Below are 25043 nucleotides of genomic sequence, written 5' to 3' on the forward strand. Positions count from 1 at the left end.
TCTGAAGTGTCTTTAAGGTAAGACGGCATTGTAATCACTACTGGTTGTAGAATCATATCTACATAAATCACCAATGGCTAATTCAATGAATATGTAGCAGCACTGATGGGTTTACCTGGGGGTTTGATCATTCTTTTGTGAATTTTGGGCAACGTGTAGTATACAGGACACTTTGGATGTTCCATAAAGAGGAATTCTACTTCTTTCTCCAACAGCCATCGCTTGTTAAAACCCATATCTATTAGCAACTTAATTTCTCGTGCATATTCATGTATGGGATCCCTAGTAAGCAGAATATAACTATCTGTGTCAGGAAGCTGATAAATAGCCTCCTCTCTATAGTCCGCATAATCCTGAACAATGATATTTTTATTTTCAGTAAGGGCTTTGAGAGACACTTTCTCTATAAGACTCATATTGTATGTCCCTCTGGTAAAGCATCTAGCATATTTAGTCATATTCTCCTTTATCAGACATATGTACAGCATATACGTACTAACCGATTGGATTTTAATGGGCGCTATAAATGTGGACCTCAACTTACACTCACTTATGGTATTCTCCGTATCAGGTCTGTGTGCAGTGGATGTTGTTTGTGCCACCTCCGCCATCCTGGAAGAAAAGAAAGATTTAATATTCATATTTCTCTCAAATTTAAAAAGATCCACTTCTACATTAAAATTGTCTTGATTAACAGTAGGTACATATGATGGTCCTTTAGATAGGACCAACATTTCCATGTCATACAGTTCATGATGGGACAAATTAATCACTAGGTAGTCCTGGATGACCTTTGTTTGGCTTCTTCCCCCGCCTGAGCCTATTGGACCTCCCGTAGCAGGGTGTTGTCCTAAAAAAGGTGCCGGACTTGAATCTCTGTCGTTCCCCCATAGAATGACCATCAGAGTCACTTGTAACAAGATTCCTCGGAGATGGTTGCTTTCATTCCCTAGGCTTCTGTCTCGTCTTACTCTCTTGTTTCTGCAGAGATAACTGTGTTCAGCCTTATAATCTCTAACCACTTTTTTAAACTTCTGTTTCTTAAAATGTGGCAGGTCTCTCTTAAATTTCTCCAGCCGTGTCTTTAAATCCTCCAATGAGCTGATTGTATCTGCACCTGAATTCATATGTTCAATCAGGAACTCAACTTTGAGAATATCTCTTCTCTGTGAGTAATACTCCAATTTACTGAACAACAAGAATAATAAGGTCTGACGACGCTTTATTTATAACCTGGCATAATTTTTCACAGAATGCGGAGTTATCCGAACCAATGGTCAGTCTGTTGTTGATTCTAAAGCCTTGTGGTATCAACCTTGATGGTAATATTCGGACAGAGTATCCCCGTGTGAGTGTAGCTCAATCTCACGCTTCTTGAGACGTTCCAACACTCGTAAATGGTCTATGGGTCTATCTGGTCTGAATGCCTCCTATGCGGTTAATCTCTTGTTCTGTCAAAGATAGAGTGGTTGTTCTCTGTGTGACACCTAATGACAGATTACTCAAGTTTTCCATAACACCTGAATATGTGGTGTGTAAATAATAATATCCAGTCCACTTCTGACACACAAAACAAACAAGCAACCGGGTACTAAATAAAGGAGGAGAGTGGTCTCGCACTCTATTCCCATAACTAGGAACAGTGCCAATATGTGGAAAAAAAATCAGGAGTATAAGTCCATAGGAGAGATAATATCACTGTGTACATTCACTATGAAAATAAAGCATAAACTGCTTATGGTGCTCAGAAAGTTTAGGACAGGTCAAAGTCAATCCATGAGATATAACTGGCTCACATCTTACTTGCAAAACCAAAAGTCAGCTGCCGGTGCTCATAGAGTCAGGGAATGTCCTGCAGGTCTCATAATTGTACAAGATAAAGACGATGATCCAGGCATTCGGACTTTGCAAAATGGTGATTTGTTACAGCTAAAGAACCAACGTTTCGACTGCCACACAGTCTTTATCATGATGAGGGCTGACATGTGCACAAAAACCAACATATTTATACCCCTCATTTGAACTCAAGAAAGCCGGCGAGTCAACATTGTGAACATTGTGGATTTAACATGAGGTTGGAATGACAGATGAAGATAAAGAAAGAAGATAAAGAAAATAAATAAATGGTCACATAGATGAAGAAAGAAGGTGATACCACATGAAAGAAAGAAGAATTTTGTTACCTGGTCCGGATCTTCACCGTGGAAGGCATTGGATTGTGTTTCGTGACGTCACCGTAGGAGAGTTTGCTGATTCCCCGGGATTTGGAGGCCCAACACTTCTAAAGGTAAGATCAATATTGAATGTATGTACTTTTATTTTTACAGGTTTTTGGATTGGATTTTTCTATTTTTATGTTTTTCAATGCCCATTGACTGCCAATGTATTAATCTGTACCTGTTTAGGTTACAGATGAATACAGTAATAGCCAATGCATTTTTTGGCAAATGCATTTCTTCTAGTGACTGTTACATTTTCTATGTTTGTTTATTGTTTTGAATAAATTGTGTTTAATTGGGGTGCCTTGTTTTGATTTGTATTTTTTTACAGATTGTTTAGCGTTTTTCTTTAATGATGTAATTTGTTGGCTAATGGTTAATTTTTGTGTTTTAATTTATGTGTTGCCTAGTGGATGTATTAATTAATTGATGTGTTGGTGTTGGTTACTGCTTTTATATATGAAATGTATTGTTTGGCTAGTGTTGTGTATTCTTTCATTGATTGATTGTCTAGTGGTGTCATATATTTAATTGATTGGCTAGTGGTTGTATTTCCTTTATTGATTGGTTGGCTAGTGGTTTTATTTAGGTAATTGATTGATTGCCTATAGCTTATATAGCACAACAAGTTAACTCTAAGATTAACGAAAAGAACCCAGTTAACTGCACTCAAAGTAATATTAATAGCTAAATTAGCCTGGGATACCAATTGGCCCACTATATGAGGTAGAATCACCCCTACCTAGTGACACACTAGAGAGAGTCTGAGCTCACAAAAAACAATAATTCAAAAAAAATAAAAAAATTTTTATTAATTATGACAACCGCGACGATTTAAAATTACAAAACGAACAAATACTAATATCCCCTATGGGGTGTTGAATCAAGACATGTCTGGTGTAAGTCAATTGATGAGATAAGACTCAAATAATAGGATTATTATCCTCAACATACACCAGTTAATAAATGCAGTGGTTGGAACGCAGTGGAAAAAATCCCCTGTTGGTGTAATCACCTAATAGGCACATAGTATACCAGGTATCAGATGACATAGAAGCCCCAATGTAACAACATAAATGCTCAGTATATCACAAATATATACGTGGGAATGTGCAGTATGGCCACACAGCACGAATAGTGGAGACCTGACTACACAATTGCTAAATAGTACATCTGTAATCCTGTATAACTACATCAATTGGTGACCTAAGAAACAGCTCTTACTTCAATCAGAAATATAAATGTTATAATCAGCATGCTTAGAATAATGTTGCCTCATGTATTAGCTGCATCAAAACTGTCCTGTAAACCAAGGCTGTTGAAAAATAAACTTCAGCAGCATGAAAGCGCTAGATCTATGATACAATAGGGTAAATCCAACACATAAGTATATCCCAGTGTGTGATACAACGTTACCAGCCCCAGATAGACACTGTATGTGACCCACGATCCAACACCCTCAGAGATGCCAGTGTGATGACGTCATCAACCCTACGCATGTTTCGTGTGCATAACATCAGGGGGAGGAGTTGCCTATAGCTCAAATTTTTAAAGTTTGGGGGTTTAGGTGCTTGTTGTATACTGTAGGTTTTATTATTGTGTATTTTGTATTGTCAGGCTTTTGTATTAGGGTGAACATTGACTGCTACACAGTAGTAGCTTATCATGCCCATATTATATGAGGACCCATGGACACCTGCGTGGAAGAATCAGGGGTCCCATAGCTGTAGGGCACCGGTGACCCATGGGGACCACCTGAGGGCCCCCAGACACCCATGGAAAAAGCCTGAGGGCCCCCAGACACCCGTGGGGATGACCTGGGGACACCAAAACATCCACAGGGACCACCCATGAACCCCATTGGGACCCGCGGGAACACTCAGGGACAACCTGGAGGCCCACGGAGCCTAGTGGGGATGACCTGATGGTCCCCAGACACCAGTGGGTATCCCCTGGAGTGCACTGTGGAGCCTTTGAACACCAGTTTGGACCACCCGGGGACCCCCACCGGCCTCTGTTATTAATCCTGTATGCAAAAAAATTAAATATGGTTTTATGTGGGGGTACAGGGGGTGGGTTGTGTATTGTGTATTTTAATTTAAATTGTATTACTAGTCTATTGTAGCAGAGGGTCTCCGGAGCAGAACCTTGTTGATTTGAGGTTTGGTGAACCCCTGATTCCTGAGATACATGCCCCATTGTGGGGTACCAGTATCTCCTATGCATGTAGATGTCTCACGTCACATGATCTGGACATTTCAATGCATAGGAGATACCGGCACCCCATAACGGGCCTGTATCTCAGGAAGTAGGGGGTCCCCAGACCTGAAATCAACACGGTTCAGCTCTGGAGACCCCCTGCTACATTATTGTAATGTTTAAAATGAAATAAACCCCCCGCAATCGCCTGTGAGATGCGGGTGTTAGATTGACTTATTCAGCCTATCTCTTACTGGGCGTCTATTTCAGAGAGGCAGACCCTGGTAGGACTCACACAGCAGGAGCCCCTGCTGTTTTAATCCAATGGGCCATTAAAGTCTGCCCCAGCAAAACTTTTGCAGATCACAGACAAATCTCGAAATCCAATAATGGCCGCTGCATCTGTAGGTAAGAAATTCCTTTGCAATGACTGTTAAAATGTATATAGCCATCTATTAGCTAATATTTATTCATTCACATTGCATGAACATTTACATATAACTGTCATAGTTTCGATATACACGCTATCATTGAATGTTTACAACTAGTATACGAATAGAGGAATTGTACAATTGTATGTAAATATAATATATTCTCATATTAATTATTTGCTTATTATGTATCAACCTTTTTTTAAACTTCATGTGCCACACATTATTTGGCAAATAGCATGTTTATTAAATTTTAGAAGCGTTCACACATTTGTTTTAAAGAAATATTTGATGTTAAGATAAGTACATGATAAAAGTTATTTTGCTATATATCCAAAGGCAAGACCAGCGCACATGTTGAAAAGGATTTGTGGGAACAGATTTGACTGTCTGTGTCTGCCTCTGAAAATCAGAACTCATGATAACTGCCAAAAACGATTTGACGATATAAAACGAAAATTGAAGGCGAAATTGCAAAGTGTACATTTACATGCTTCAGGCACTTGAGGTGGACATCCAGCACCCAATCTAAGGCTCACTCCGTTGGAGGAGCAGCTGAGTGAAAAATTATTTCCGTCATGTTTGAAGGCTTGTCTGGTGATAGGGATATCGGTGTGTATAATCACCTGTTTCCCCCAGGTCAGCACTTTTACATGAGTAAATATTTTCACTTGAAATTTATTTTTTCAAAATTCAAAAATACAATATGATTTCTGTTTTAAGTTTTATTCTGTTATGATGACATGATTTTATAGTGTGTGCGAGCAAAATAATACTTAGTACATGCATACTGTTTATGTAGATTCACAGAAGAAACTGTATTACACACCCTTTCATACATATCTGTATTTGCATAGTATATAGTAGTATTCATATTGTATTTTTCATGATGTCATGTGTCAATGTAAAACATTATTGTTATGTAGCATATACACCTGCTGCTGATGAAAGTTAAACACTCGCATATAAAAGAAGATTATCATGAATTATATATTCTTATGTATGCAGAGTACAGATAATATTATGAATACATACTTAACATTCTTAACAACTGTCTTTTCAGAAATTTACATAGTGGCCCATGCAAGTCCCGCCGGGACACAGGTGCCAGCACCTGCATCCCAGATGTCATCACCATTAATGGAAGGTGAGGCCTTCCATTTTAAACATTGTTGTGTGTCAATTTATGTGCCACAACTACACATTCATATGACCATAGGACAGTTGCAGATGTGACTCACATCGGCAGAGTTAGCAATTAAAAATTTGGACATATGATTTTGCAGTCACATAAAAATATAGTAATTGAGTTGTCAAATCCACTGCATTAATTATGAGAGTACACAAATATTCCATGTTCTAATGCATGGCCGACTCACTAGGTACCGTTTCAATGTGCTAAAATTTCATGCTCAATTTTAAATTAGAGATTACATTCATTATGAGTGTGATGTCACAATTGAATGTGTTACTGACAATGAAATCAGCACACATTGTTAAATCAAACTATGTTATTGATATTTTAGATGTGACAAGCAATTAATGTTATCCTCATATTGTACAACCATATATTCAATGAACTGGAAACATCTCAGGACTTGAAGATTCACTGTGTATGTTTTCTGCTACGGATGTGTCAGGATCGCAACTAGGTACCACCTCTCAGGCGCGTCACACAACAATACCTACGGTGCAGGCAGACCTTGGTCTGCCCGTGTGCGCCACCGAACACCACGCTCACAGAGTCTCCTTCCCATCATAGCGCCATGGTACTTGGTACCGCTGGCAACGTGCCTGCCTCACGTCATGCACCCCCTGTGCGCGCATGCCATGCGGCAGGTAATCTCAAGAAAGGTATCAGCTGCCTCTTACCTGCAAACCAATCTTGTTTCCTCCTATCAGCTGGTATCCTATGTGTGACGTCATTCTCCTGCTATCCCCTGATTGGTTCCTACCTACTTTATTACCCCGTGTTTCTGTGCTGGTTGCTGAGCATAAAGTGTTGTTTATGTATTATGCTTGCTGCTTCCTGCTTTTGCCTGTTCCTGTGCCTTGCCTGATCTGTATTGTGACCCCTGCTCGTACCTGGACCCGTATTTTCTTAACCCCTGGACTTCGGCTTGTTTTTGGACCCCCTCTCTCTCCTCGACCACGGCTTACGGATAACGACCATTCTCCACTCTCCTGCCCCGGACCATGACAAGTAATACGACCTACCTCGAACTCTTCTTCCCTTACCCGGCTACACGACACTGACTCTGCACTCCTGACCTGGTCCTGTAGTTGTAGGGCGGCGGTTATATACATCCCCATCTCAGCCCCATTGACTAGTCCAGTTTGTTGTGAGCACACGTTACAGGATGTTGAGAGTCTTGGATTAAGCCATCACCAACCTGCTACCCCACATCGTGATAGGGCCCACCAAGAGCATTTGGCCTCAATCGAGCAATCTAAAGCTTGTTTATTGCAAAGCCAAATATCTCGTCATTAACAATTGATGAGTGTTCATGAACAAATGGTAGCTGAAATCACAAATATAAAAGAAACCTTGCTACTGAATACTGCTGAATTTCAAATTCACAATACCTCGATGCAATCTATTGCTGCAAGTTTACTGAAATACAATGAGATTTGGGCCTCAGCAATCGCATTGGAAGTACGCTTTCCTGCCTCCGCAGAATTTGGATCATTAGATTGTGCAGTTTTTTCACCAGAGACATCCTAGCACATTCTCCAAAAACAGTTAGTGAAGCGTCTCCACAAAGATTATTGCAAATGTCTTCTCCAACAGTCATTGAAGCATCGCCACCAAACGTTATTGAAACATCTCCAGAAGCACTCATTGCAAAGACACCTGCAAAAACTAAAAGATGTACAACACAGAAGAGAAAATTAGTTCTTAAATACTGGTGCACACAATCCTGTACTTGGAAGAAACGTGTTATAAAACACACTATGAAGACAACAGATACAATTTCTCATACACCGTTGTCACAGCCAGCTCGAATAATGCCACTAAGTCCACACTTGCCACAAACACATTGCATGCCAGTCACTCCACCCTTGGCACAGCCACCGATACAAATGTGAACACCACCCTTGGCACAACCACCTATACAAATGCAAACACCAACCATGGCACAGCCACCCTGTATACAAATGCAAACACCACCCTTGGCACAGCCACCTATACAAAGGCAAACACCACCCTTATTGCAGCCATCTGCTATTATGTACAGTAAGTGACAACAGCAAGTGGGCGACCTAGAAGTTCTAATGTTCGTGGCTGAGGGAGAACACATTCCTAAGACACACAAAGCAACAGGCGAATGACTAGATTGCAAATGTTATTAATCAAAAAATAAAAATCGTGTTTGAAAATGTAACTTCTTTGTAGTTATTGTTCTTTGTTAAATACATATAGATTCATACATTGTGTATTTTAAATCCAATGTACAGTTGTAAATTTCAGTTTCAATGTACTGTATGTCCTTTCATACATATAGTACCAGGGAGTACAGTACATGTTCATTCTATTTTCAATGAACAAACAAGTCCACTAATATGTGTCAAATATTTTCTTTACATTTAAAAAAAATACTTATGGTAGTGATAAACTAAACTAACATTATATTACACACAGTGCATGTAAGGGGACTATAAGTTAAAAGTATGTATTGCACAAGAATGTCCAATTACTACCTACAAACATTGTGTTATGTGATTTCAAGAAATATAAAATAACTCAATATATATTTATTTACAATAATTCACAATACATCTTAAGTAGACATGAGGTACTGTTGTTTTTAATGTATGGTCTGACAATACTGTATGTGTAATTAGTTAATTTTAGAAAGCACTGTACAGTATACATTTATGATTTACTTATTTGAATTATAACATTGAAATTGTTCTAAAAAGAAAAACTAATTTGAACTCCAAAGTAAAGACACTATCATATATATATATATATATATATATATATATATATATATATATATATATATATATATATATATATATATATATATATATATATATATATATATATATATATATATATATACAGTATATATATATATATATATATATATATATACATATATATATATATATATATATATATATATATATATATATATATATATATATATATTTAACACACATTCCCAGATAGCTCAAACTCCTACATCCACCACATCATGAATATATATTTATGCCAAAATGAGTGCTACGGAGGGTGGCAAATGTATACGTACAACAGAAGACACGGGTGCCCAATGCTACATGAAATTGACAAAACATATATGGTAATGAGTATAAAGTATAAATACTTGAATAATAATAGTAATAACTTGGTTATTTAGTTAAACCCTTTGGCCAAAGCGTCGTAAGCCTGCATACCAACGTCAAGGTAAACCAAAAATGCAGGTCCTAACACTAAAACTATGAACCCTTCATGTTACCTCTGTATGAGGGGAAGGAACTGCTGTGAGTCCTGTCCATTTCAGCAAGTTACAAGAACCTCCCAAGTTAAAAAGGTGGGGAGGGTTGAGCTCTGGGGGGAGGTGCCACCTAACCTCCAGAGACTGTTACCAGTCAGAAATATATATATATATATATATATATGCAAAAAGACAAAGAAAACAGGCACACTCCTAGTGTTCCAAAGACAGGTTTGGGAAACACAGATTTCACCATATGTGGAAAAATATAAGAATAATATAGTGTAGTTGTTTTTTTTAAATAAGAGACATCATGGTTTCAACAGAAATGGGGACTCACAATTGTCCAGTGATTAAACAGCAGTGGGTATCAATATCAATCTCAGCTCAGGAAGATCCAACGTGGTAATCCTCGGTTCAAGACAGAAAAGTACACTCTTAGTGCAACTTTGTATGCTCAATAATGGTAATATATTTAATTGAATAGTATCACACTTACATTTTATCAGTGTGGCATGTACACATAAAAATTAAAGGTGGCACAGATTCTCTGGTCTCTCCGACTGCGTCGCGTCACTTCCGGCAATGGTCTGCGTCATTTCCGGTCACGGATAATCCTGTTGTTCGGAGCCGCGGGTGCCGACTGTGCAGGGCAGTTTTGGGAGCTTGTGTGGCCTACTTGCTCTTGACTCTACACGTTTCGCTCGTAAAAAGCTTCACTCCTAGTGTGTTACAGTATAAAAATTATTTTATCGGGCTAGAAAAATATAAATTGTGCACTCACAAACAGGACTTGAATAACAGCATGTATGAGAAAATCTCAAAGAGAAAGAGGTTCATGATGTTTGTTCCCTTTTTTTTCCAATAAATTAGTCGTTTTTTGTTAGAGCTGCGTGTGGTTCTCTACTTACCTCAGTGCACCGCTTCTTCGTTTGGCTGTCCTGGTACCTTTGCTGGTTGCACGTGGATTCCAGGACACACATCACTGCAGGCATTCACTCAACGGTGCTTCACCTTTATCTCTTTGGCTACACCGGATCAAGAAGCATGAAAGCAGGTATTATCATTGGCAGAGGGGACGGTGGGTGACTTAGCGTCAGCCTGGCTGTTCTCTGGATGGTCGGCGACTCTTAGCGTCACCTCACCTTACCCTTCCCCCCAGCCTGCTCCACTGGGTCAGCTTAATACGCTTGTTTAGAGTGATAGTTATATGCTGCAGACGTGTGCCATTATGTTCTAAGAATAAGACATTCTACGCTTTGGCCCTTGAGCACTGGCAGCAGAATTTTTCTGTGTTCCCTCTGTTCCTCTGTGTACTAGATAAGGTAATGGCACCCTGTGTCTCCCAGTGCTGCTTCCTCCGGCTACAGGCACTCCAAGGAAATAGATTCCTTCACTGGAAACTTCTCAATATGGACCCAACAGGTAACACTAAAAGTCTGCTGCTCGAGGATTCAAAAGATCACTCTTCTGCTTGCACTCTGTAGACATTGATGCTTATTTCCGCGATTACTTCAATTTTTGACCAATATTACATAATATATGTAATTGTTTAAAAAAAATATGTACTAATACTGATAGTTACATATATATTCATACATAGCTATGCTAATATGTAGTTGTGTGACATAATATTTTGCTAAAATTATACATAAATATGTTTTAATGCACTGAGTATGCATATCAAGGGTAAAGTGAACACATTTTTCAGTAACTATGGGCCTCATGCAGTAAGCGTTGATAAGGGAATTATCGCCATTTTATAGGCAAAATTGGGTTTGAGATTCAGTAAGCGCCGATAAGTGCTTGATTTCGCCAGGTTTCGGAGCCGATTATTTTGTTATGGCCATTCGCCTGCCGATAAGCCTGTTTTCGCCACTGATCGCCACTTTTTTAAATCGGCTGTATTCAACAAAAAAAAACAGCTTATCGGGGCTGATTGGCACTACGAAATTGAGATGTTATGGCCAATTTCTCCCGCCAACTAAAGTTGGCAGTTTGGAGGGGAGAACGATCGCTAAGGCTGCCGGAACGGCACTTAGAAAAAAAAAATCTTCTGTACATCAATGGAGTCAATGGAGCGGGGACGTATAACAGTATAGTACTGTTTACGTTTCATTGCTCACAATACAAACGTCATTTGCATTACAGTGTGGGGGCATTCCCTGCATTGTGTCACAGCTGACGTGTATTATTTGCATAACATTATACTTTTACATGTTTTCAGCATTTGCGGGTCACATTACTCATCATGTGATGATGTGCCAAGGAAAAATACTATACTCAACTCTTAAAGGAGAACCTCACATCATATCACACATTTTACTGAACTGACCAACAATTATTTACATGATGTTACACATGACACACATGTCACACATACACCGTATATTCATGTTCCTTTACATTACACAATGCTTGTAATGTGACACGCATCTTTAAACGTTCATGTACATCTGTATTCTCATGTTTACATCTAGTTTTGGGTCCTTCCTATTTTCATGACGTCACTTATTGGACGCTCAATAACATTGCATGTTTACATTGTAACCGTAGCATTACAAGCACTTCAACCTAACTTATACACACATGTACAGTAATTCATCATTGGGACACCTTGTAAACTCATTCTATAGCAACTATCCTCATTACAGAAATGGATGCATATGCACACGACAATTCATTGTTGTCAACATGTGACAATAACATGCCTAATTACACATGTTACACAAAACTTTTCCCACGTCAATCTCAGCCTTTTTGTCTAATTACATGACTGACTGTTGCGTTCACAAGTGTTACATGCATTGCACATGCAACTATTTATTTGCAAGCAATGTTTCTACAAAGGTTCACGTCACATCATTGCCAAATAGCATCATTCCCTGCAGAATACACACAACAAATACTTATAACAAGAACTGCACACAGCTTGCCACAGAAGTACTTTATTATGTTAATGTAACACCTTGCATTTTACTATGTCACCTGACATCATCACATACCTATTTAAAGGACGCCCATTACCTGCTCATTCACAGCTACTCATTTCAAAATGTTGAGATTGTTTAGGAGACGGAGGAACATTCTTTTCTATGACATGCTTGATGATGAAGAGAATCATATAGGGCAAAGGAGGGACACACCGAGGGACAGTGACAGGGACAGTCACGCGGATACGACAGGGACAGGGAGAGGGACAGGCCGAGGGACAGGTAGAGGGACAGGAGATCAGAGGAGAAGACAGAGGAGACAAGTTGTGCCTCGTCCGCGTCTGTACAGGGAGAGAACCCTGTTAGATGGGATGAGTGAGGAGGAGATTGTAAGTCGCTATCGTTTGAGTTCAGCAGCAATCTTATCTCTTTATCAGGAGATAAGGGGAGATTTAGATTTTTTCACAGCCAGAGGTCGTGCAGTCCCTGGGCTTGTTAAAATGCTGTGCTCATTACATTATCTTGCTTCCGCGTCATACCAGACAACTGTGGGCATAGTGGGCGGGGTCTCGCAATCTACATTCTCGCGGGCCTTGACCCAGTTTCTCTATGCACTCAATAGACGCGCTAGGAATTATATTCATTTTCCTACAGAGGCGACAGAGTGGCTGGAAGTCAGGACTGGCTTTTATAATATAGCAGGGATACCATGTGTGCTGGGTGCAATCGATTGCACACATTTTGCTTTGATTGCACCTAGTCAGAGTGAGCATGTGTACCGCAATCGTAAGCACTACCATTCACTCAATGTACAGGTGGTATGTGATGCGACGATGAGGATAATGCATGTGGTACCCAAATTCCCTGGTTCCAGTCACGATTCCTCCATCCTGAGGAACTCTTCAGTCTTCCATGCGTTCGAAGAGGGACATTTTGAACATGGTTGGCTGCTGGGTGAGTACACATTTACATGTTCTAACACAAAACACATTTTTATTTAGGAATGTTGGCATTGTACAATTTGATCACTAATGTCAGCTTATGTGTGCTCCATTCATTATAGGTGACTCAGGATACGGAATTAGGCCGTGGCTCTTGACTCCGGTGCTAAACCCTCAAACTGAAGCAGAGGACAGGTACAATGCAGCCCATATATCTACAAGATCTGTTATAGAGAGGACATTTGGCCTACTCAAGACCAGATTTAGGTGTCTGGACAGAACTGGTGGGGCTCTTCTATACAAGCCTCAAAAAGTGTCTGATATTATCCTTGCCTGTTGCATTTTGCACAATGTTGCACTGAGGCACAATGTACAGTCAGACCTAGCTGAGCCTTTGGTAGACGAGCATCCCACCCATGTAGCTGCTGAAAATGAACAAACAGCCAGTGGTGGCCAGACACGCCAGAATCTCATCAATTCATTTTTTTCTTGTAAGTAAAAACATATATGTTCCAAGTTATACTTTTATAGTTACATTATGTTATCTTAACAATAATGTTTTTTTATATACCCTTCTGGTAGGACACAGATGAATATGGGTTGCACACCTTTCTTCTCTCTGCTGTGTGCACAAAGGGATGTGGCACCGGTATGTTATTGTTGCACAGGTTATATAATCCCTCTTCAATTTTACTTTAGTTGTGTGTATGTGAATACAACTGGGGTAACAAAGCACTAATATTTTAGCATTGTGTTGTTCCTTATGCTAACACAATACACATATTATGCCCATACTCATTCATGCTTCTAGTATGCTTACATACAATGTTATTGGTGCAGTGTAACATGTACATCCATATGATGTGTACACCAGGCTGATTTACATTTTGAATGTGATTAAATATACATGGTGTTGCACATTTAACACCAAATACACACTTTGCTGTGTTGTTTACGGTACTGAAGATGGCATGTCAATGTTTGCAATTTATATATTGTTCCTTTGCATTATAGGTATATCTCCAGTATGACTGATCATGGTATGTATATTTGCTGACATCTCTCATAAGATGTGCCTACCTCAATCTTCCTATAATTATTTGAAGTAAAAACCCAACATATTGGTTTTAACACAAATGTAACATACATGTACTTTCTGTATCATGTATATGCATTTAGCTACTCTTGAGCTTTCATGTGCATTGTATTAGAAAATGATTACTCACATTTCATCACATTTTATGTATGTTTCCTTATAAATTCCATTAATGTAATATAGATGTGTTTGGAGACAAGGGGATAACTGTACTTATTTGTTTACTTACGGGAGCTCATTCATCACGGATGAAATTGACTGATCCTAACACTCCATGCATGAATGCCTGTAATCACAACAATGCGTACTACATCTTATATTTAGCAATGTAGGTGTTTTTTAATGCTGGAATTAATAGTCAACATTAATTTACATTTGTGACATGTGTATGTATAAGTCACACGTGTGTGGATGTGTCCTACATGTACCAAGTGTAAAACTGTTAACAGAAAACACAATTTTGTTGCAAATGTTACTGTCATTTAGCATTTCTAATTTACCAATATGACAATGTTGGTAATATTTTTGCAATATAAATCACGTCACTTCATCATTATCATGATGATAATTATCAAGTATTCTCACAATTGTAACGTCAATCACGTGCACATTAGCATAGACACACTTTGTAAGACAACTGTTTGTGTCTGTATCAATTTGTGTAGGATCCATGTATAACACCGACAAATGATAACACCAGCTTTATTATGGTAGCTTATATCATCATATTGACTATACTATGTATTTTTAGAACGTTTAATAAACACAGTAAACTATAGTTAGTTAGGTTAATGAAATATACACAGAAACGTACTTCATTACATGATGTTGATGTCATAATCAGAACATCATGCATTGTAGGGGACCACAACATCTGGCCAATAACATTATTTGCTACAGTCCCAAACCATTTTATCAACATACCCATGTAACAAGAGATTTTTAACAAGAAATGGCTAGTTGGTTGTAAGTGTCCTTTACATTGGGAGAAGGAGTGGCTCAGTGAGTAAAGACACACACTGGCACTGAGAATTTGAAGCAGGGGAGTCTGGTTCAATTCCCGGTGTCGGCTCCTTGTGACCTTGGGCAAGTCAACAACAATATATGTGCCCTCTTTCAGGATAAAATGCTTTTCCTTTGCAATCTTCCAGAAACCATAGGTGTGTTCTAGCTTATCCTGCACACGTTCAAAAAAGTCATTAGTTGATAAAGTGAATCTTATTGATGAATTAAAATTCCGCGCATGCCTACGGTCTTGGTAATAAGGATATTTTGCTCGAATCAAATCATAGATTTGGCGTGTGCTCGCTTTGTGTCCGCGACTGTTCAAAATTGCTTCTGAAACCATGTACTTATAACCTAAGAGTGGATTCCTATTGTTAACGAATTCATCAGCCATGTCAGAGTAGCACATAAGATGTGTGCAGTTCTGTGTTCTTTGCTCATCAAAATGATTCTGCTCAATGGCTAACAAATTCCTGTGTTTCGTTTTCAAGGTCAACAAAAGTAACTACTTTTACTCCTTATTTCAAACGCCAATTGGATGTGTCCTTTTAATTGGTTTAACTTTTGTGGTTAGTGATAGCCGAATGTGGGAAAAACATGTATCATTTTTTTTATCTCGTTTGTGAAAACATTCCTACACTTTTATTTCAGTAACATTGAGTTTTCTTGAAAAATAACAAAGAGCACTGTGTGAAAATAGTGCTTAGACAGCCATATCAGTAAATACACACACCTGCAAAATGAAATGTTTTTTTCCCACATACATTTCTGTGTGTATTTGAAAGTCTGGTTAACTACCTGTCTGCATGAATTTAAATACGTGTGTATCTATATATATATATATAAATATATCTCTCTCATAAATATATATATATATAAAGTGTATATTGTACTATATGTATAGTGTGTGTGTGTGTGTGTGTGTGTATATATGTATGTATATGTATATATATATATATATATATATATATATATATATATATATGTATATATATGTATATATATATATATATATATATATATATATATATATATATATATATATATATGTATATATGTATATATGTATATATGTATATATGTATATATGTATATATGTATATATGTATATATGTATATATATATATATATATATATATATATATATATATATATATATATATATATATATATATATATATATATATATATATATATATATAGTTATTTTTTTATATTGCAGGAGTACACACAACATATTGATGGCAGTAAGTAGGCCTTGTATGAAACCTATTTAAATGGTGATAAACATGAGTGAATTAAGTAATAAACATTTGTTTGCACCCAATAATGTTAGAGGCTCACACTTAGTATAGTTGTCAAACATTAGGCCTGTATTATTAAAATAGTGTGTTTTCACAAGGAAGCATGAAGTGTATGTTTTTTGTAAATACATCTATACCAGTTTAGATAGTACTATATATACACACACACACACACACACACACACACACACACACACACACACACACACACACACACACACACACACACACACACACACACACACACACACACACACAGACACACACACAGTGTGTCTGTGTGTGTGTGTGTGTGTGTGTGTGCATATATCAATACATACTACATATATATTAGTATAAATTCAGAGATGTTCTTGAAACAAGAACACATAAATGATTAAAGGACAACATTACAATGGCCACCAAAGGTAAGTAATATTTAACACAAAATCCTGCTGTACACGTACAAGAAAGATGTTTGCAGTTAAATAGGTGCTTTTATAATTGCATGAAAATAATATGCACATGCAATGATTACATCAATTAACACACCCAAATGCAATGTTTTGCTGCAAAGTCAATGGCAGCTACTCTAAACTTAGCAACTGGCTCCTGGTGGACCATTACTGAACAGACGATTAATACATCAATATTTATAACACTATTCATTAATTAGGAGTGTTAACATTTCCAATACTTCACGTGTACAAGAACATACTTGAAAGTTTGGAAACAACACAGTCTTCAGCATACATACAATAGTAATTAGATAATCTGAAGTCAACAAAACAAGGCTAAAGACATATTTTGTGAATTATAAAATTTATTTATTTTTTTCCTTTTGCGAGCGAGTAACAGGCCTGCTTGTTGTCTCTTGAATTTTCCTTTTTTTTTTGCCACCAACTTTAGCCACAACAGAGCCACTTTGAGTGGCCTCTGGCACTTCACGGGCAGGGCTTGTGGCCAGTGACTCACCTACAGGGCTTTTGGGCAGTGATTCACCTACAGGGCTTTTGGGCAGTGACTCACCTACAGGGCTTTTGGGTAGTGACTGTTCACCTACAGGGCTTGTGGCCAGTGACTCACCTACAGGGCTTTTGGGCAGTGATTCACCTACAGGGCTTTTGGGCAGTGATTCACCTACAGGGCTTTTGGGCAGCGATTCACCTACAGGGCTTTTGGGCAGTGACTCACCTACAGGGCTTTTGGGTAGTGACTGTTCACGGACAGGGCTTGTGCCCACTGACACATGTGAGCAAGTTGGTAGACACTGCACAAGTGATGGTTGGTCTGTTTCATGTGTGTCTTGTTTTGTTTTTGTCGCCTCCTTTGTAGGTGTCAGCTGCTGAATTTGTACAGATGGCAGCGGTAGGATGTCGTCAGGAACCTGCACAGCAATGTCTGCTACTTGACCGGTAACATTCGGACCTGGTGAATGAAGATCAGATGAATGTGGTGAAAACTGGCCAGCATGAACAGATCCTGCCTGTGAGGTGTTGATGTTGAATTGTGATACATTAGTCATTCTCAAGTAATTAGCTTGTGTTTGCTGAACAACTAATGCTTCGAATGAGGTGTTGATTTTTTGCAACTGTTTAGGCACTTCAATGAAGACTCTGTGGAGATGTGCCAATTGTGAAACTGTTTCTTCCTGCAGTGCAATCATCCTTTCCAGCACTGTCATCAGGTCAGAATGGCGACGATTTTCTGCTTCCACAATTTTTCCCTCAGAAGCTACAATTGCATCATATGTGGTATTTGCTGGACGATTTGGCGGTAAAACAGTTTCAATTGGAACCTCTTCATGGTCACTTGCTTGTATTTGTGTGTCTATGGCGGCGGCGGCATCATCATCATCATCATCATCATAATCCTCTTCATCATGTTCTACAAATAAATGTACACATTATTAAATGGCATGTTAATCTCTGCTGTGTTACTATGTAATTCTACTGTGTCATAAGTAACAACTAACATGTTTCCATACGTTTTATAACCTCACATTAAAAACTACCTTGACTTAAGAATAATGTTTGGACTCAGTATGAAATATGAGTGAATGAAAACTTGCTGTAAACTCACAACTCCTACATGATAGTTAACATCACTAACACAATACATGTTGCCTTACACTTCATTTTCACATACACTAAGTAATCCTATTTAAAGAACATGTGCAAAACAAATAATGAACATGACAACATAACATATAGAAGAGCACATATTATATGGCCACCAACTGATACACTCACCTTCTAGGTGTGTTGAGCTGGCTGACCCAGGTGAAGACACTTGTTCCGTCTCAGGTGACACATGTCCTTCAGGGGCAACTATATATAACAATAACATAAGTTTTACATTTACATGTGTAAATATTGAACAAACAGTTATTGTATGTTCTGTATTTATGAGTACGTAACAGCATCAGTTCCTTAACCCAAAATGTGTGTGTGAAAGTGAACATAAATAGTTTTAATAACAATGTACATGCCTGTGTACTTAGAACTTTTGAGTTCCCTAACATAAAACATACTATGTTTCTGCAGTAATGCTTGAGGATAAATAGATACATTTTGTACATAAAAATCATATGTTGTGTAGTGATATCAGTATCATAATGTACATAACTATCATGAGATGACCATTCACAATGGTTATCATGAAGGTGGTCATATTGCAAAAAGTGTTGTTTTTGGTAGAGGATATGTGTGGTACATTAATATAAGATGTGGCACACATGAATGTGGCTGTGACTCAACAAGACAACACATGCAGTGTGTGATAATGTGTCGTTGATAGTAGTTCAACTATAGATATGAGTGAACTAATGTGTGACGTACGCTTTGATAAGTAATGAGTTGTTGGGGCATTTAGTAGCTAAAGTGAAGCTTTCAAATGAGTGTGATTAACTTCAGTTGTGCTAGTCAGGTTGTAAGAACGGTATTCACTTCCCCAAAAAGCCTAATCAGCCACACCTTTCAATTACTTGAAACAGGTGAAAATGGTGTGAACTAAGTTGACCCTAAAATGAGGCTGTAATTAGTGTGTGTGCTGAACCCCACCCCCTCTGTTGAAGTGTATGCTGTGATGAGATATTAATTGCAGCTGCTTTAACACAATGGTAGATGAGCTAAATAGTCGTGTGCAGTTTTTAAGTTATGAAAACAATGACATAACATATGATACGTGTGCCTCATTATGCTGTCTGTATATGACTTAAAGCAAAAATGGACCTTTTCATAAACAACTATAGATGTGTTAGTGCAAGTGATGTTTGTAGGCCGTTGCATGCAATATATTTGATGCATGCTTAAAATAGGCAGTAATGTCATGTTTGTCGGAGTAAAATAAATAAAATACACAATAATATTATACATATTTCTGTTCTGTACCTGTAGCTAGTAATAATTTCTCATTAACATGTGTTACACATGTGTACTACCCTGTTGTTCCCCATCTTCGCCCACCATCAATTGCTTCCACTGCAGCAATGCATTTTGGGAATTCACATGTAAATGAGCACACAATGGCACGTGCTATATTAGTTACTGCTTTTAGTAGGACTACAACATATATGTCTATTTTGAGATATATATATACAGAATCAGACATATACATATATAGATGCAGGTATGCTTATATTGTGAAGACAGTATAAAAAGCAGTGTAAATATGCAAAATAACTGTAAGCAACGACACGCCTAGTACATTAATATTTCTCACCTGGTGGAAATTGTGAGGGATAAATTCCTATATCACGGTCACCAGGTAAGCCTTCCACGACGACGGGAAGTAATTTTGCCCGAAGCAGCTCCTCCAATGGACTTAATATGAGACGTTGTGGTGTCGGCCCACCTCCAGTGCCAGTAGCATGCACGCGTTGGTGTTGTATTTTCTTTTTCAATTTGGACCTAATATCATCAAATCTCTTGTGACAATTCCGCTTGTCCCTCACATGATTCCCACACGCATTGACACCAATGACTATTGTGTCCCACATTTCTTTTCTGCTTGCTGAACTTGTCCGCCCTTGAAAAACATATAAAATATATGAGGTAAATTAATAATAATAGAAGCACCAGTTTCCTACACTGCTAGCTGTTCCAAGAGATAGCAAACATGCTGTTTTATGTGTAATATGTGAAGCACATGAGCATTCACTACTAAACCTATACATGTAAGCAAGGTTGCATTCATATTGTATGCAGTTATGGCAAATTGACCGCCTGTGTTTAGTTGTCCTTGTAAGGCATGATAAAAAGCTGTGTTTCCAGACTAATTAACATAGAAAGATATTCTGAACCCATATTTGCATATGAACAAAACTCAGATGACCTAGGATCACATGTATTTGAATAATAAATGTAAAGGTACACTTACCTAGTAAATGTCCATATATACTGTCATAGTGCTCCAGAATGCCAGTGACAAGAGCTGTATTTTCCTGGTCATTGAAGCGAGGATTACGTGGCTTCTCCACACGTTTCTTCCGAGCAGGTTTAGGGTCAGAGCTTGGCTGGTGCTGACTGGACTCTCCTTCTTCCAATGGAAGAGACTCCAAAAGCTGCCCACCAGCAAGCACGCCACCACCATCCACCCCATCAGCAACTGCGCCACCAGCAGCACTCACAGCACCAGCACTCCCACTCCTAGCACCAGCACTCCCACTCCTAGCACCAGCACTCCCACTCCTAGCAACAGCACTCCCACTCCCAGCAACAGCACTCCCACTCCCAGCAACAACACTCCCACTCCCAGCAACAACACTCCCACTCACAGCAACAGCACTCCCACTCACAGCAACAGCACTCCCACTCCCAGCAACAGCACTCCCACTCCCAGCAACAACACTCCCACTCCCAGCAACAGCACTCCCCTGAACAGTACGTTCACTCCGACGCGTACTCGCACGAGTAGCACTTCCACTCCCACCAGCATCACTCTTCCCACGCTTTGCGGGCATACTTCCAGCACTCACAAAAAACAGACAACTAATGTACAGCCAATCACACGAAACACTTCCACATATAAAACAAGACAAAGATGTAAACAAAACAACAATGGACAAAGCTCACCCAATACACAACAAGTCTCTCAGTCAATATGCAAATCTTCAATCAGCCAGCTCTGTGCGTCTCTCTCTCTCTCACTCCCAACAACACAGAGAATGATTAGCAGTACACGTTGCCTTTAAATATGGCGCGCAATCCAATACATGCTTGTTTCGCCTGATTCAGCAAGATTTGTGATTGGGCAACCTATCAGCACCCCGCCACGCACGCCGATACACCTGTGTGTGATCGGCTAATCATCGTGAGAGTGGGCGGATTTGTTTTCGGGTTGATTTTGAATGTATTCGGCACTTACTGCATACGGAGAGGAAAAATCGCCATTAACATGACTAATCGGTAAGCTTGCCGATTTCACTTAATCGACGATTACTGCATGAGGCCCTATATTTCAACAAAGTTGTATGAATACTACATTTGGTGACATAAAAAAATACCAATTATATCTAATGTTTGAATAAAAACAGTTCTAGGTGTTGAGAGAAATTTAGTTTTTATTTCGTAATATATCCATACAATAAATAATATTTATATATTTATGGAAGGATGATTACTATGTTAAAATGTTTTGAACAAACAAACACATGTCATACAGTATGTAAAATTAGCCAGGTGAAAATACATTATATAAAGTAATTAACACACATCTCATGTCAACAACATAAAATGTCAAACGTGAAAGATGCTCCAAAATAAAATGTTTGTTACATTGTCATGTATGTATGTTATTGTTCACAATGTACTCATATGCACCATTATTTTGTTTCAACACATTTCCTCTATTTCATCTTCTTAGGTAAAATTCAAAACAATAATATTATTCCTATTGTTCATATGTAATTATCAGTAATTACATACGGACTACAAAATAGATTGGGTTTGTCTTAACAAATTAACTTAGAACATTTAATACTCACTCTTTTAACACTGCAACCTATTGGTTACAAAGAAGATATTGATTAACATCATGTCAAACATCCTGAAAGAGAATATTGTTCAACATTTACATGTTTATATTAGTTAATAATAATAAGCATATAAAATCACTGTACAACAATTGTCATATTGTGCAATGCAAGTGACCTTGTGAATCAATTGTGTTGTGTGCTGTAGTACATGGCATTCAGATAATTCCCTTTGCGCATATGCATGAATTTACATTGAAAGCAGAGCTTGTAAATAGAAGATGTGAACAGCCATCACTATCCTATGATGATACAAATTGTACACATATAATTATAATAAACACAAAGGACAGAATATATTATTATTATTAACAGATACTGTACATTGTTGGTTACCAGAGAAATAGGTGGCGATCACATTCCAATGTGTCTCCACCCCACTGACTGTCTGCCCTTGATCCCGTGCAATATGGACAGGAGGGTCCTCCTTGAGACCCTCCTGTGTGTTGCCTGGAAGATTGTGACACCATGCAATATAGTGCAGAATCCAGCAACAAATCCCTATGTCAGGCACCTTTTCAGGCTTGTACTGTAGGGCACCACCAGATCTAGATATAGAGATGTACCAAGGAAGGCACATAGAGAATCCCTTTTAGGCGCACTGCTGATCTTTATAAAATAAAGTGGTCAGGGGTGAAAAATGTGTGTATAATCAAAATTTATTTATTCGTGAAAGTGTAATAAAAACAGTATATGTTATCTGTATGCACTAATATACTGTGTTACACCACCAGATCTATCAAGACATCTGAAATGGCTTTTAAGCAGTTGAAATGTCCGCTCTATAACCGATTGAGTGGATATGTGTGCCACACTTTATTGCTCCTCTGCAGGGGTTTGAAGGTTAGCCAGTTGGGTTAAGAGCCACGGTCGGATCCAGTATTCTGAATCACCTATAGTATAGCGTTTTAAATTAATATTACACATTGTACAAAAGTAAAAAAATTGTACTAAAGTAAAAAAATATATATTGTTGTTTTGAGAAAAAACGTTGCATAGATTAAAAATAAAAATGTTATATCAGATGTGAGGTGTTTATTCATATATGGTAGGCTCACAAAACATGCAGATATGTGTCTTTGAGACATTAGTACATATTTGTATTCTATTCAATAACACATCCATAGTGTAGTCAATAATAATTGGCATTATGTAATGTTATCTATGTTGTCTCTAAAAATGTTTAAGCATATGTTTGACATAACTGCTGCATTGTCTGTAAAATGTGTGTTTGTGTGTGTGTGTGTGTGTCTCTATATATGTGATACAATCAATTCACGGACATTTGTAGTATAAACAATGTTTTTCAGATGTAGCTTCAAGTATTTATTAATATAGATGTGAGTATCTGAAACACAATATATATTTCATAATAATATAACTTTTCAATCTCAAATATATACGCATAAAACATACGGTAATTTACCACTTGATTCTATTATATGTACACACCCACCAGCCAACCATGTCCAAAATAACCCATTTCAAATACATGGAAGACTGATGAGTTTCTCAGAATAGAGGAATCGTGGCTGGAACCCGAGAAGCTAGCTACCACATTAAGAATCTTCATATTGGCATCACATACCACCTGCACATTGATGGTGGAAGTGTTTTTGGTTATGGTACACATCCTCATTCAGTCTAGGCGGGATCAAGGCAACATGGATGCAATCGATTGTACCCATCATGCATGGTAGCCCGGCTATGGTATAAAAGCCATTCCTGAATTCCAGACACTCTGTCTGCTCTCTTGGAAAATGAATATAATTCCTAGCGCTTCTAGTCAGTGCACATAGAAACTGGCTAAAGGCCCGCGAGAATGCCGACTGCGAGATCCCGCCTACTATGCCCACAGCTGTCTGAAGAGATGCAGAAGCAAGAAATTGTAATGAGCATAGCATTTTACCAACGCCATGGACTGCGCAACCTCTGCCTGTTAAGAAATCTAAATTTTCTCTTAACTCTGCATAAAGAGCTAAGATTGCTGCTGAATTTCAGTGATATCTGCTAATTATTTAATCCTCAGTAAGCCCCTACAAAAGGGTACATTCACGGTATAAGCATTGATGTCGCCTCTCTGTCCTCTCCCTCGCCCTCTCCTATCCTGTCACACTCTTCATCTCTACTCTACTCTCCCTCTCCTATCCCATCTTGTCCCTCTCCTCCCTCTCCCTCTCCTATCCTGACCCTCTCCTCTGTCTCTCCTCCAAAGCCAGTCTTCTCCTCATAATAATTTGTCTGAACTGTACCTTCATTTCGATCTCTGCATCCGCCATCTCACCCATGAAGTAAGTGTTCAATTGGCTTCCTTTAAATAGCTATGTCATTATAGCTCATGAATTCAAGAAATGAAAGGTGTTAATCAAAAATAATTCAAAGTAATAGCCTCCGTGTATTTCTAGTCAACGAATATGTGTTCATTAGCAATACCAAATCATTCTAACCTGATAT

At 38.3% G+C, this 25043-nt stretch overlaps 1 protein-coding gene across 1 annotated transcript; it reads right to left on the minus strand.

Moving 5' to 3' along the window:
* Positions 1-77: 77 nt before the first annotated feature.
* Positions 78-24277, minus strand: LOC142462857 (uncharacterized). Its single transcript, XM_075565073.1, has 5 exons — positions 24178-24277; positions 20279-20584; positions 18808-18885; positions 17460-18442; positions 78-1166 (listed from the first exon to the last, which is right to left on the minus strand). Exons 1-5 carry the CDS (start codon positions 24275-24277, stop codon positions 78-80), a joined length of 2556 nt encoding a protein of 851 aa, XP_075421188.1.
* Positions 24278-25043: the final 766 nt, after the last annotated feature.

Source organism: Ascaphus truei, chromosome 11 (genome assembly GCF_040206685.1).
Source record: "Ascaphus truei isolate aAscTru1 chromosome 11, aAscTru1.hap1, whole genome shotgun sequence".
Taxonomy (NCBI): domain Eukaryota; kingdom Metazoa; phylum Chordata; class Amphibia; order Anura; family Ascaphidae; genus Ascaphus; species Ascaphus truei.